This window comes from Kogia breviceps, chromosome 10, assembly GCF_026419965.1.
Source record: "Kogia breviceps isolate mKogBre1 chromosome 10, mKogBre1 haplotype 1, whole genome shotgun sequence".
Lineage (NCBI taxonomy): Eukaryota > Metazoa > Chordata > Mammalia > Artiodactyla > Physeteridae > Kogia > Kogia breviceps.
In genome coordinates this window covers 21324501-21338037 of record NC_081319.1, presented here as the reverse complement: position 1 = coordinate 21338037, position 13537 = coordinate 21324501, and the positions used below count along the sequence as shown (strand labels likewise).

The 13537-nt window shown below is 41.5% G+C and overlaps 1 protein-coding gene across 11 annotated transcripts in view; it reads right to left on the bottom strand.

Moving 5' to 3' along the window:
- The window catches only part of FRMD4B (FERM domain containing 4B), a 333168-nt gene that overhangs the window by 115497 nt on the left and 204134 nt on the right, over positions 1–13537 (bottom strand). For all 11 annotated transcript variants that reach the window (XM_067043674.1, XM_059077841.2, XM_067043676.1 and 8 more), the window contains one exon: positions 11343–11437. In XM_067043674.1, coding sequence (XP_066899775.1) covers positions 11343–11437 — 95 coding nt within the window. The remainder of the gene's footprint in view (positions 1–11342; positions 11438–13537) is intronic.

Sequence of the window (13537 nt, the reverse complement as noted above, 5' to 3'; positions counted from 1 at the left end):
ACACGTAGCTGTCCAGTTTTCCCAGCACCACTTACTGAAGAGGCTGTCTTTCCTCCACCATATATTCTTGCCTTCTTTATCAAAGATGAGGAGACCATATGTGTGTGGGTTTATCTCTCGGCTTTCTATCCTGTTCCATTGATCTATATTTCTGTTTTTGTGCCAGCACCATACTGTCTTGATTACTGTAGCTTTGTAGTACAGTCTGAAGTCAGGGAGCCTGATTCCTCCAGCTCCATTTTTCGTTCTCAAGATTGCTTTGGCTATTGGGGGTCTTTTGTGTTTCCATACAAACTGTGAAATTTTTTGTTCTAGTTCTGTGAAAAATGCCATTGGTAGTTTGGTAGGGATTACATTGAATCTGTAGATTGCTTTGAGTACTACAGTCATTTTCACAATGTTGATTCTTCCAATCCAAGAACATGGTATATCTCTCCATCTATTTGTATCGTCTTTAATTTCTTTCATCAGTGTCTTATAATTTTCTGCATACAGGTCTTTTGTCTCCTTAGGTAGGTTCATTCCTAGGTATTTTATTCTTTTTGTTGCAATGGTAAATAGGAGTGTTTCCTTGATTTCACTTTCAGATTTTTCATCATTAGTGTATAGGAATGCAAGAGATTTCTGTGCATTGCTGATATATCCTGCTACTTTACCAAATTCATTGATTAGCTCCAGTAGTTTTCTGGTAGCATCTTTAGGATTCTCTATGTATATAGCATCATGTCATCTGCAAACAGTGACAGCTTTACTTCTTCTTTTCCGATTTGGATTCCTTTTATTTCTTTTTCTCCTCTGATTGCTGTGGCTAAAACTTCCAAAAGTATGTTGAATAAGAGTGGTGAGAGTGGGCAACCTTGTCTTGTTCCTGATCTTAGTGGAAATGGTTTTAGTTTTTCACCACTGAGGACAATGTTGGCTGTGGGTTTGTCACATATGGCCTTTATTATGTTGAGGTAAGTTCCCTCTATGCCTAACTTCTGGAGGGTTTTTATCATAAATGGGTGTTGAATATTGTCAAAAGCTTTTTCTGCATCTACTGAGGTGATCATATGGTTTTTATTCTTCAATTTATTAATATGGTTTATCACATTGATTGATTTGCATATATTGAAGAATCCTTGCATTCCTGGGATGAACCCCACTTGATCATGGTGTGTGACCCTTTTAATGTGCTGTTGGATTCTGTTTGCTAGTATTTTGTTGAGGATTTTTGCATCTATGTTCATCAGTGATATTGACCTGTACTTTTCTTTCTTTGTGACATCTTTGTCCTGTTTTGGTATCAGGGTGATAGTGGCCTCGTAGAATGAGTTTGGGAGTGTTCCTCCCTCTGCTATATTTTGGAAGAGTTTGAGAAGGATAGGTGTTAGCTCTTCTCTAAATGTTTGACAGAATTCGCCTGTGAAGCCATCCGGTCCTGGGCTTTTGTTTGTTGGAAGATTTTTAATCACAGTCTCAATTTCAGTGCTTATGATTGGTCTGTTCATATTTTCTATTTCTTCCTGTTCAGTCTTGGAAGGTTGTGCTTTTCTAAGAATTTGTCCATTTCTTCCAGGTTGTCCTTTTTATTGGCATATAGTTGCTTGTAGTAATCTCTCATGATCCTTGTATTTCTGCAGTGTCAGTTGTTACTTCTCCTTTTTCATTTCTAATTCTATTGATTTGAGTCTTCTCCTTTTTTTTCTTGATAAGTCTGGCTAATGGTTTATCAATTTTGTTTACATTCTCAAAGAAAAAGCTTTCAGTTGTATTGATCTTTGCTATTGTTTCCTTCATTTCTTTTTCATTTATTTCTGATCTGATCCTTATGATTTCTTTCCTTCTGCTAACTTTGGGTTCTTTTTGTTCTTCTTCCTCTAATTGCTTTAGGTGTAAAGTTAGGTTGTTTATTTGAGATGTTTCTTGTTTCTTAAGGTAGGATTATATTGCTATAAACTTCCCTCTTAGAACTGCTTTTGCTGCAACACATAGATTTTGGGTGATCGTGTTTTCATTGTCATTTGTTTCTAGGTATTTTTTGATTTTCTCTGATTTCTTCAGTGATCTCTTGGTTATTAAGTAGTGTATTGCTTAGCCTTCATGTGTTTGTATTTTTTACAGATATTTTCCTGTAATTGATATCTAGTCTCATAGCGTTGTGGTCACAAAAGTTACTTGATACAATTTCAATTTTCTTAAATTTACCAAGGCTTGATTTGTTCCCCCAGAAATGATCTATTCTGGAGAATGTTCCATGAGCACTTGAGAAGAAAGTGTATTCTTTTGTTTTTGGATGGAATGTCCTATAAATATCAATTAAGTCCATCATGTTAAATGTATCATTTAAAGCTTGTGTTTCCTTATTTATTTTCATTTTGCATAACCTGTCCATTAGTAAAAGTGGGATGTTAAAGTCCCCTACTATGATTGTGTTACTGTCGATTTCCCCTTTTACGGCTATAAGCATTTGCCTTATGTATCGAGGTGCTCCTATGTTGGGTGCATAAATATTTGCAATTGTTATATCTTATTCTTGGATTGAGCCCTTGATCATTCTGTAGTGTCCTTCTTTGTCTCTTGTAATAGTCTTTGTTTTAAAGTCTATTTTGTCTGATATGAGAATTGCTACTCCACCTTTCTCTTGATTTCCATTTCCATGGAACATCTTTTTCCATCCCCTCACTTTCAGTCTGTATGTGTCCCTAGGTCTGAAGTTGGTCTATTGTAGACTGCATATATATGGGTCTTGTTTTTGTATCCATTCAGCCAGTCTGTGTCTTTTGGTTGGAGCATTTAATCCATTTACATTTAAGGTAATTATCGATATGTATATTCCTATTACTATTTTCTTAATTGTTTTGGGTTTGTTATTGTAGGTCTTTTCATTCTCTGTGTTTCCTGCCTAGGGGAGTTCCTTTAGCGTTTGTTGTAAAGCTGGCTTGGTGGTGCTGAATTCTCTTAGCTTTTGCTTGTCTGTAAAGGTTTTAATTTGTCTGTCGAATCTGAATGAGATCCTTGCTGAGTAGAGTAATCTTGGTTGTAGGTTTTTCTCTTTCATCACTTTAAATATGTCCTGCCACTCCCTTCTGGCTTGCAGAGTTTCTGCTGAAAGATCAGCTGTTAACCTTATGGGGACTCCCTTGTATGTTATTTGTTGTTTTTCCCTTGCTGCTTTTAATACTTTTTCTTTGTATTTAATTTTTGATAGTTTGATTAATATGTGTCTTGGTGTGTTCCTCCTTAGATTTATCCTGTATGGGACTCTCTTCGCTTCCTGGACTTGATTAACTATTTTCTTTCCCATATTAGGGAAGTTTTCAACTATAATCTCTTCAAATATTTTCTCAATCACTTCTTTTCCTCTTCTTCTGGGACCCGTATAATCCGAATGTTGGTGTCTTTAATGTTGTCCCAGAGGTCTCTGAGACTGTTCTCAATTCTTTTCATTCTTTTTTCTTTACTCTACTGTGCAGTAGTTATTTCCACTATTTTATCTTCCAGGTCATTTACCCATTCTTCTACCTCAGTTATTCTGCTATTCATTCCTTCTATAGAATTTTAAATTTCATTTATTGTGTTGTTCATCGTTGCTTGTTCGCTCTTTAGTTCTTCTAAGTCCTTGTTAAACGTTTGTTTTATTTTCTCCATTCTATTTCCAAGATTTTGGATCATCTTTACTATCATTATTCTGAATTCTTTTTCAGGTAGACTGCCTATTTCCTCTTCATTTGTTAGGTCTGGTGGGTTTTTACCTTGCTCCTTCATCTGCTGTGTGTTTCTCTGTCTTCTCATTTTGCTTAATTTGCTGTGTTTGGCATCTCCTTTTCGCAGGCTGCAGGTTCGTAGTTCCCGTTGTTTTTGGTGTCTGTCTCCAGTGGCTAAGGTTGGTTCAGTGGGTTGCGTAGGCTTCTTGGTGGAGGGGACTAGTGCCTGTGTTCTGGTGGATGAGGCTGGATCTTGTATTTCTGGTGGGCAGGTCCACGTCTGGTGGTGTTTTGGGGGGTGTCTGTGGCCCTATTATGATTTTAGGCAGCCTCTCTGCTAATGGATGGGGTTGTGTTCCTGTCCTGATAGTTGTTTGGCATAGGGTGTCCAGCACTGTAGCTTGCTGGTTGTTGAGTGAAGCTGGGTCTTGGAGTTGAGGTGCAGATCTCTGGGAGATTTTCGCCATTTGATATTACGTGGAGCTGGGAGGTCTCTTGTGGACCAGTGTCCTGCACTTGGCTCTCCCACCTCAGAGGCACAGCACTGACTCCTGGCTGGAGCACCAAGAGCCTTTCATCCACACGGCTCAGAATAAAAGGGAGAAAAAAAATAAGAAAGAAAGAAAGAGAGAGAGAGAGAGAGAGAGAGAGAGAGAGAGAGAGAGAGAGAAGGGAGGGAGGGAGAGAAGGAGAAAGGAAGAAGATAAAATAAAATAATTAAAATAAAAATTAATTATTAAGAAAAAAAATTTTTAAGTAATTAAAAAAAACCGGACTGATGGAACCCTAGGACAAATGGTAAAAGCAAAGCTATACAGACAATATCACACACAGAAGCATACACATACACACTCACAAAAAGAGAAAAAGGGAAATATATATATATATCATTGCTCCCTAAGTCCACCGCCTCAATTTGGGATGACTTGTTGTCTATTCAGGTTTTCCACAGAGGCAGGGTACATCAAGTTGATTGTGGAGATTTAATCCACTGCTCCTGAGGCTGCTGGGAGAGATTTCCCTTTCCCTTCTTTGTTCGCACAGCTCCAGGGGTTCAGCTTTGGACTTGGCGCCGCCTCTGCGTGTAGGTCACCTGAGGGCGTCTGTTCTTCACTCAGACAGGACGGGGTTAAAGGAGCAGCTGATCTGGAAGCTCTGGCTCACTCAGTCCGGGGGGGGGGTAGTAGTGCAGGGTGAGCCTTCAGCGGCAGACCCGCTGTGATGTTGCAATAGCCTGAGGCGCGCTGTGCGTTCTCCTGGGGAAGTTGTCCCCGGGACCCTGGCAGTGGCGGGCTGCACAGGCTCCCGGGAGGGGAGGTGTGGAGAGTGACCTGTGCTCGCACACAGGCTTCTTGGTGGCTGCAGCAGCGGCCTTAGCGTCTCATGCCCATGTCTGGGGCCCGCGCTGATAGCCGCGGCTCGCACCATTCTCTGGAGCTCCTTTAAGCGGTGCTCTGAACGCCCTCTCCTCGCGCACCCCGAAACAGTGGTCTCTTGCCTCTTCGGCAGTTCCAGACTTCAACCAGACTCCCTCCTGGCTATCCGTGGCGCACTGGCCCCTTCAGGCTGTGTTCACGCCGCCAACCCCAGTCCTCTCCCTGCGATCCAACCGAAGCCTGAGCCTCAGCTCCCAGCCCCTGCCCATCCCGGCAGGTGAGCAGAGAAGCCTCTCGGGCTGGCGAGTGCTGGTCGGCACCGATCCTCTGCGGGAATCTCTCCGCTTTGCCCTCCGCACCCTGTGGCTGAGCTCTCCTCCGCGGCTCCGAAGCTTCCCCCTCCGCCACCCGCAGTCTCCGCCCGCGAAGGGGCTTCTAGTGTGTTGGAACCTTTCCTCCTTCACGGCTTCCTCCCACTGGTGCAGGTCCCGTCCCTATTCTTTTGTCTCTGTTTATTCTTTTTTCTTTTGCCCTACCCAGGTACGTGGGGTGTTTCTTGCCTTTTGGGAGGTCTGAGGTCTTCTGCCAGCGTTCAGTGGGTGTTCTGTAGGAGCAGTTCCACTTGTAGATGTATTTCTGATGTATCTGTGGGGAGGAAGGTGATCTCGCGACTCACTCTTCCGCCATCTTGAAGCTCCTCCTTCTGAATCAGCTTTTATAATAACTTTTGGCTTGATTTCTGTCACTTACCAGTCTTTTTTAAAATTTATTTTTTTATTTTGTCACTTAGTAGCTTTAACATAGGAAAAGAGTGTGTCTTTATTTCTGTAATTATTAGATGAGATTTCCAATAACTGTCTCTAGCTTTCCTTGGAGGAATATTATCAAGATAAATAAGTTGATATAAGTGACATAAGGAAAGAGTCATAGAATTACTGCTTTTGTGGGTAAAAAATATATAAGGATAGGGGACTGGAAGTTAAAATATTCTTACACCGTATCTGATCAAGTTTAGGATGGCACTGATTTGAAGACATACCCCAATTTCACAGATGCTCAAATGTATGTCTGAAATACATAAAGTATTGTAGAGCATTCAAAAGTCTTCTTAGAGAAAATGAGACTAATTTTGAATTGTCTTTTTTGCTTTTACTTAGGAAGATGTGGCATCATTTAAGAAGCATAATGTATATTTACATGAACTTGTGTGAAATGATGTCTAAGAGTGCAGCAAGTTGTATAATAACATGTAGAGCATAAATCAATTATATTAACCACAGAAGACACTCAAACACTATTATATATTGACGAAAATTCTTAGATACACTTCTAGAGAGATACAGAGCAAATTGCTACAATCAAAAGACAGCAGCCTCAACTATGATATTAAGTGTATTTATAAGAAGATATTCATGTAAAAGTAATACAAAAATAAGTTTTTAGAAAAGAAAAATTAGAAATTAGATTTTTAAAAATCTACCCATAATTTCACCAACAGGATGAAGTTAGAAGAACAAAAAAGTGAAAATTATCCTTAACTCTATCATTGAGATATATTCCAGGTTAACATGCTGTTTTCTAGCCTTTGAGAGTAAAATGAGATCAAAAAGCACTTATTCCTTTTAACCTACTTTTCTCAAGTTTTTCCATCAGCAAATGGGACAGATCTAATCAATATCTCAAAAAGACAGCTGAATTTACACATTCACCTCTATCAGCTGTGTTAGCCCACTATGAAGCAAGTGTCCTTTTTGGCTAGAACTGTATCAGTCAAAGGTCGATCATCTCAGGCCCACCGGATGGAACGGTGATCAAAAATCCCAATTGTGTTGTGAAACCTATTTGTTATTTCTTAATAAACAAAGCTCATCCAGCAAATCCTTTCAAAACAAGGAAAGGAAAAAAATGTCAAGTGGGTTGAAGGGAATGGCAGCCATTATGGGGAACGGAGTGCTGCCTTAGGAGGGTCGTGACTGCCCTCTAGGGGTAAAGACTCACCCTGCACCCAGAACATCTGAAGGCACTAACCGGCGTGAGCTTAGGAATTCTATCCCCTCCCTCTAATAGGACCACGAATTTGTTTTTGTTGGTCACCATCACTACTTTTATCATGTAACCGCGTGATTCCATTTTTCCATTTCTCTTCTTGGCCCGTGGAGAAGGATACAGACAGTGACTAGTTTCATTGACAAAATGTCCCCTCCGCTTTGCCTTACTCTATTTGGAGAAGTTCACCAAAGGCAAAGAGCTGATGTGGCATCTAGGCTGGAAAATGCAATTCAGACAGCATCCTGGGAGGGATCCGACTAAGTGGTTTTATGGGGGCGGGGGAAGGGGAGTGCCGAAAGAAAATACTTTCCAAAAATATTTACCAGACAAAAAAAAGAACTAAGCCTGTGACCAAGACATTCCAAGGAGACACCCTTTGACAGAAGCAATTTTCCAGACCTGTTCCCCAGAAAGGTGGAAATGGCCAATTCCCACTCCCCCCCTCCAAGAGCCCAGCTCATACTTTTTCTAAAAATAAACACAGCTAGAAGCCAGAAGACACCTTCTAAACTGATCATAATTCAAAAACAGACTCTGCTGTCATTTGCAGGGGAGTGCACGAAGGACATTTTGGAGCCAGGCTTCTTGGAAAGACTATAAGCATTGACTGATGTCACTAAAGAAGATAGCTAGAGGAGGGACTTAAGTGAGACATTCTTCTTCCAACAGAGTATTTAGAAAGAAATCATCCCAAGGCACACGATGGGGAAAGTGGCCCAAGTCAGGAAAGGAAATCATTCATATTATGTGTTCTTTACTTTCTGAAGAGAAAGTCCTACAGTCTGAACACTTGATGTATGCCTCCTCTGGTTATGTTCACCTGAGTCTGGAGCTTTCCCAAAAGCCTGCCATGTGGCCAGGACTCTTTTCCAACCCACCATGAACCTTACAGCCTGGGACGTTTGCAAGACCACAGTCATTAATCATGTCACTCCCCTGCAGAACAGCCTTCAGGGGCCTTGGTGTGCCTTCTGCATCTACTTGACTCTCTGGGCTCACCTGTGTGTTTGTCCTTCTTATATCTTAATCCACACTCAGGCCAGTTTCCTAGCCACTGGGTAGATGTACCATGTTCATGACCATGTCCATGCACTGGTGCACAAAATGACTTTTCCCTGGAATACCGGCTCCTCTCCCCACTACCTAAGGTCTAAGTGCCCTCCCAGTTACCCTCCTGTGTGGCTTCCCACCCAAGTCCTCCTTCAGCCTCCTTCAGAGCACACCTTCCTGCCATGGCTACGAACAATAGGATGTTGTGTGCGTGGGCTCTGCATACCCTACCTGTTTAACAGTATAATACTATGACCCTATTCTATGTACCTTAAATAGTACTTATTATTTTGGTGCTATTATTATGCCCATTGTACAGATGAGAAAACTTGTGTGTCAGAGATATTAAGTCTAAGATCTCATAGCTACCAAGCTTCTATGATGTCCACCCTGCCTCCCTCTCAACCTGTATCTTGTACCACTTTTCCTCTTACTCTCTCTATTCAAGGCATACTGGCTTTTTTTTCTCGTTCTCAAAAATTAAAAATAAAAAACCAAAGTCAAGCTTATTCTCACCTGAGAGTATTTCCACCCACTTTAGTTAGAAATTAGATTAGTTGGGAAAGCCGCCCCGACTTTTGCAGAACTGGTTCTTGCTTTCTATTATACATCACCTTTTAGAAGCCGTCCTGGTCCACTCTGACTAAAACTGCACCACCCCACCCCCATTTTTCTTGATCATGGCCTCTTGTTTCATGTTCTTCAAAGCACTTGTCATTTCTGGTACCTTCTCATTTATCTTTTATTTTAAAAATATATTTATTTATTTTGGCTACACTGGGTCTTAGTTGCAGCATGCAGGACCTTTTAGTTGCAGCATGCAGACTCTTAGTTGTGGCATGTGGACTCTTTAGTTGCAGCATGCATGTGGGATCTAGTTCTCCAGCCAGGGATCAAACCCGGGCCCCCTGCATTGGGAGCGCAGAGTCTTACCCACTGGACCACCAGGGAAGTCCCTCATTCATCTATTTATTTACTTGTTCTACTGGATCATACTAGTGCAACATAAGCTCCATGAGAGCAAGAACCTGGTCTGTGTTGTTCACAGCTGAATCCCTAGAAGCTAGAACAAATGCCTGGCATTTAGTGGCACTCAAGAAATAACTGTTGAATGGATAAATTACTCTACTATTCATGATTTTAGCCTCTATTTTATGTGACCTTTCCCTAAATTGTAGTGTTTGTGTACTTATGGTTTTTACCATATAACTTAGCCATCACGTATTTATGGTTTTAAGTCAATGCTGTTTGCTATGATTTCAGTCACATTCTGGTTCAACCTGTATGTGTGTGTTTAATCACTGATTCTCATGAACTGGTTTTGCCTTTCCAGCTAGAGCCTGTGCTCAGTGGACATCTGCATTTCCTATTTCATCCAGCAGAGGACTGATCAGACAAGGTCTCAAACCGTTGTTGAGTGAACAGATAATTTTGTGATTCAGGATGAAGTGGGTGATGTGGAGTGCACTTTTTTCCTGCTTTGTTGAACTCCATTCAGGAAACATCTTGAGTCTGAAATCAAAGTTTTCAGGTTTTTCTATGTCTCCTGACAACTCAGCTGTCTGGGGTTTTTTGGGGAGATTTTTTTTGTTGTTTTTTTTTGCCCAGCCTAAGTCCTGAGCCCACTGGCATTTCCAGGAGGTCCTAAGCTTGCAGCCCACCAAGGCTGGAAGTAATCAGCAGATACAAAGGGTTAAAAACAAATTAACCCCTTCCTGAGGTAATTTTCTGCCTGGTTAACATGAAGAATGGAAAAACATTTAAACTGAGAGAGTTACAGAAAGAATGCTGGCTGGGTGGTTGGCCAATATATTTTGTGTCTGGAACACGTTTTCTTGAATTTTAATATTTGAAGAGCTCTTTGCAAATTATCCCATAAAGTAGAAGAAATCATTTAATATATCAAGCTGCATGTAACATAGGCAAGTCAGGCTGCCATAAAGCACACACACACACATACACACACACACGCAGAAAAGAGCTGGTAAGACTAAACACCTTTGCTTACACGGAGCTTTAAATTCTTGTGAATTCACTGTTATATATCAGTCCCATTTCAGAGAGGATTTCAATTGTTAAAAATATACACAATATCCACGTTAGCATTAAAAATGTAAGTAAAAGAAGAAAAAAAGTGAGGGTTACATAAAATGGGCCTAAGTGGAAGTTAGAAATTTCATCCAGCATTAAAGTATATACATATTTATTGGGTGGGCCCCAAAATCGCCTTTAAACGTTCTTGCCACCAAATCCAAACATTAGTTCAGTTTCAACATATGAGTAGATGACACTAGCATTTCTATCCCCGATACCTAAGTTAAATAAGCAAGCACAACTGCATTCAAAGAAATGTGAAGATAGACTATCATCAAGAATAACAAACGAATTGCAACAAATTTCTAAGGCACTTGGGACAATGTTCTGAGTTCTCAGAATGATCAATATTCCCTTTCTTCTCCTTTTACCAGAGTTCTAAAGAAAAACCTGTATTAAAAAATCTTTAGCGGGCTTCCCTGGTGGCGCAGTGGTTGAGAATCCGCCTGCCGATGCAGGAGACACGGGTTCGTGCCCTGGTCCGGGAAGATCCCACGTGCCGCGGAGCAACTAAGCCCGTGAGCCATGGCCGCTAGGCCTGCACGTCCGGAGCCTGTGCTCCGCAACGGGAGAGGCCACAACAGTGAAAGGCCCGCATACCGCAAAAAAAAAAAAAAAAAAAAAAATCTTTAGCGCCGGGCGCGGTGGCGCGCGCCTGTAGTCCCAGCTACTCGGGAGGCTGAGGCAGGAGGATCTCTTGAGCCCAGGAGTTCTGGGCTGTAGTGCGCTATGCCGATCGGGTGTCTGCACTAAGTTCAGCATCAATATGGTGACCTCCCGGGAGCGGGGGACCACCAGGTTGCCTAAGGAGGGGTGAACCGGCCCAGGTCAGAAACGGAGCAGGTCAAAACTCCCGTGCTGATCAGTAGTGGGATCGCGCCTGTGAATAGCCACTGCACTCCAGCCTGGGCAACATAGCGAGACCCCGTCTCTTAAAAAAAAAAAAAAAAAAAAAAAAAAAAAAAAAATCTTTAGCTAAGCAGGACATATTCTAATTATTGGAGCATTTCCCTGCTCCTGGTTCTGCCAGTTGAGAGTTATGCACATAGGTAACCCAGACAAAAGGTAAAAATACGAAAACTCTTACGTGTCATCCGTAAACGTGATTCCAAAATACTCCTTTTCTTTCAGGTTGAAATGCGAAGCCACGAGGTCCAGCAACTCTCTTGATAAAAGTTTGGGCTGTTAAGATAAAAATATGATTAGAAACAATTTGGTTCCCTCTCTCTTACTGCTACCACTTTCCTCTGTCCCAAACAGAGGAAAGCAGCCTTTGTTTGTTTGTTTTCCGATGTCCGTGCCCTTTTGTTGCTTAATCTACCATAGATCATTCTCTAAGTGTTCGGGAAGGGGAGGAAATAGGAACAGGAACATCACTGAGATCACCATTTTGATAGATTTGCAATTCCGTCCAGCACCTTAGTTTTTCCTCTAAAGTAAAAGTGCATTTGCTAATGCATTGATGTTTTGGAAAAAATGCTCTTTTATATATAGTATGGTGCTAGTGATCAAGACAAAGAATGTTAAACACCGCCTAGACTGTAGGAATAACTTGGCTTGGTGACGGTCAATTGAAGAGGCTCAAGACCCAAAGGCTCAAGAGCCAGAGGACTAACAACAACAACAACACAGTAATAATAATAGTGACTGTTTATTGTGCTGGACTCCTTCTACCCATTATTTCATTTTAGTCCTTACAATGAGTCTATGAAGTAGGGGTTCTTGCCATTTTATAGATGAGCCAACAAAGGCCAAGAGCAGTCAAGCACCTTGCTTGATGTTCCAGTTAGTTAGGGACCTGATTTGAACCCAGTTCTGTCTGAATCCAAAGACTAAGCTTTTCACTTCTCTCCAGAGATGGAGTAATTGTATCCATTGTGCAGATCATCATCACCAGTACTTACTGGGCACCTCACTAGAGGAAGAATCTAGTCTATGAGCTTTGGGGAAGCACTGGCTCTGGTGGGAAGAAGCATCATTTGGAATCAGCCAGAATGTCCAGAGTGAGAGCGGATGGTGGATTTGCAGAGACTGGGGAAGGAAAGGGGGATTTGCAGGGAGGCATTCTAGGTGGACTTCGTCGGAACTTTGAGCCAAGCATTTTAGGGCTCATTATGGTAGTTTGAGGGTTGGATGTTTGTTGTTGGGGAAGAAAGAACAATCATGAGAAAAAAAAGAAGAAAAAAAGGTAAAGGAAAAGAAAAAAGAAAAGAAAAGAAACAGAAATCTAGACCAAAAGGTCTACTCTGGTGAAACTATGATTGATGTGCTATTTTCATTCTAATTGAAGCCTGTACACAGCGGGCTCGGCACAGCCTCAGAAAGGAGAAGAATTTAGGTTTGGTGAAGGGAGGGAATTCTAGCCACGGCTTTAGGTGTGGCTGTCATCAGGCACTTCCACGATTTTTTAAGATTCTGGGTCCAGAGTGTTGGGTGAATAAAGAGAGAAGCATCAGTAATTAAGATGTCATCACTCATATAGCCCCATGTCTTTTACAGAGATTTCATTCACATATATAATCTAGTTTGATGTTTTTTTTAATTATACTGAAGTATAGTTGATTTACAATGTTGTTAAATTCTACTGTACAGCAAGTTGACTCAGTTATACATATACATATATATATGCTTTTTTAATATTCTTTTCCACTATGGTTTATCACAGGATATTGAATATAGTTCCCTGTGCGATACAGTAGCACCTTGTTTATCCATCCTGTATCTACTAGTTTGTATCTGCTAATCCCAAGCTCCCAAGCTCCCAAACTGACTTGCAGACATAGAGAATAGACTTGTGGCTGCCAAGGGGGAAGGCGGGGGAGGGAAGGATTGGGAGCCTGGGATTAATCTAGTAGGATTTTAACCATAATTTCTGAGAGGAATATTAGGCAATCTTAATCCCAGTCCACAGCTGTTGAAACTGGGTATTTAACTTGGACCATGTCATGTGACAGGAAAGTGGCAGAATGACGAGTCTCAGCTCACAAAAACCCTTTCAGGGAAGCATTCTGGGCTCTGGTTTACCAACAAGAGGTGATTCAGAGAAGTCGAGTCACTTGCCCAGGGTCACACAGCTACTGAGTGTCAAAGCTCAGACTGCAATCCAAGCATCTCTGAATCCTGTCACCAGTCTCTAGTTACTCTTAAATACAGCTAGGTTTCCTGGCTTTGAAGCTTTATCCCCCATAAACAATCCTGTGTCACTGGCTCTGAGGCACAGATAAGCAAGTAGGCTGAACATAGGCCACAAGGCCTACAGAGGGAACCAAGATGGCTTGTCCC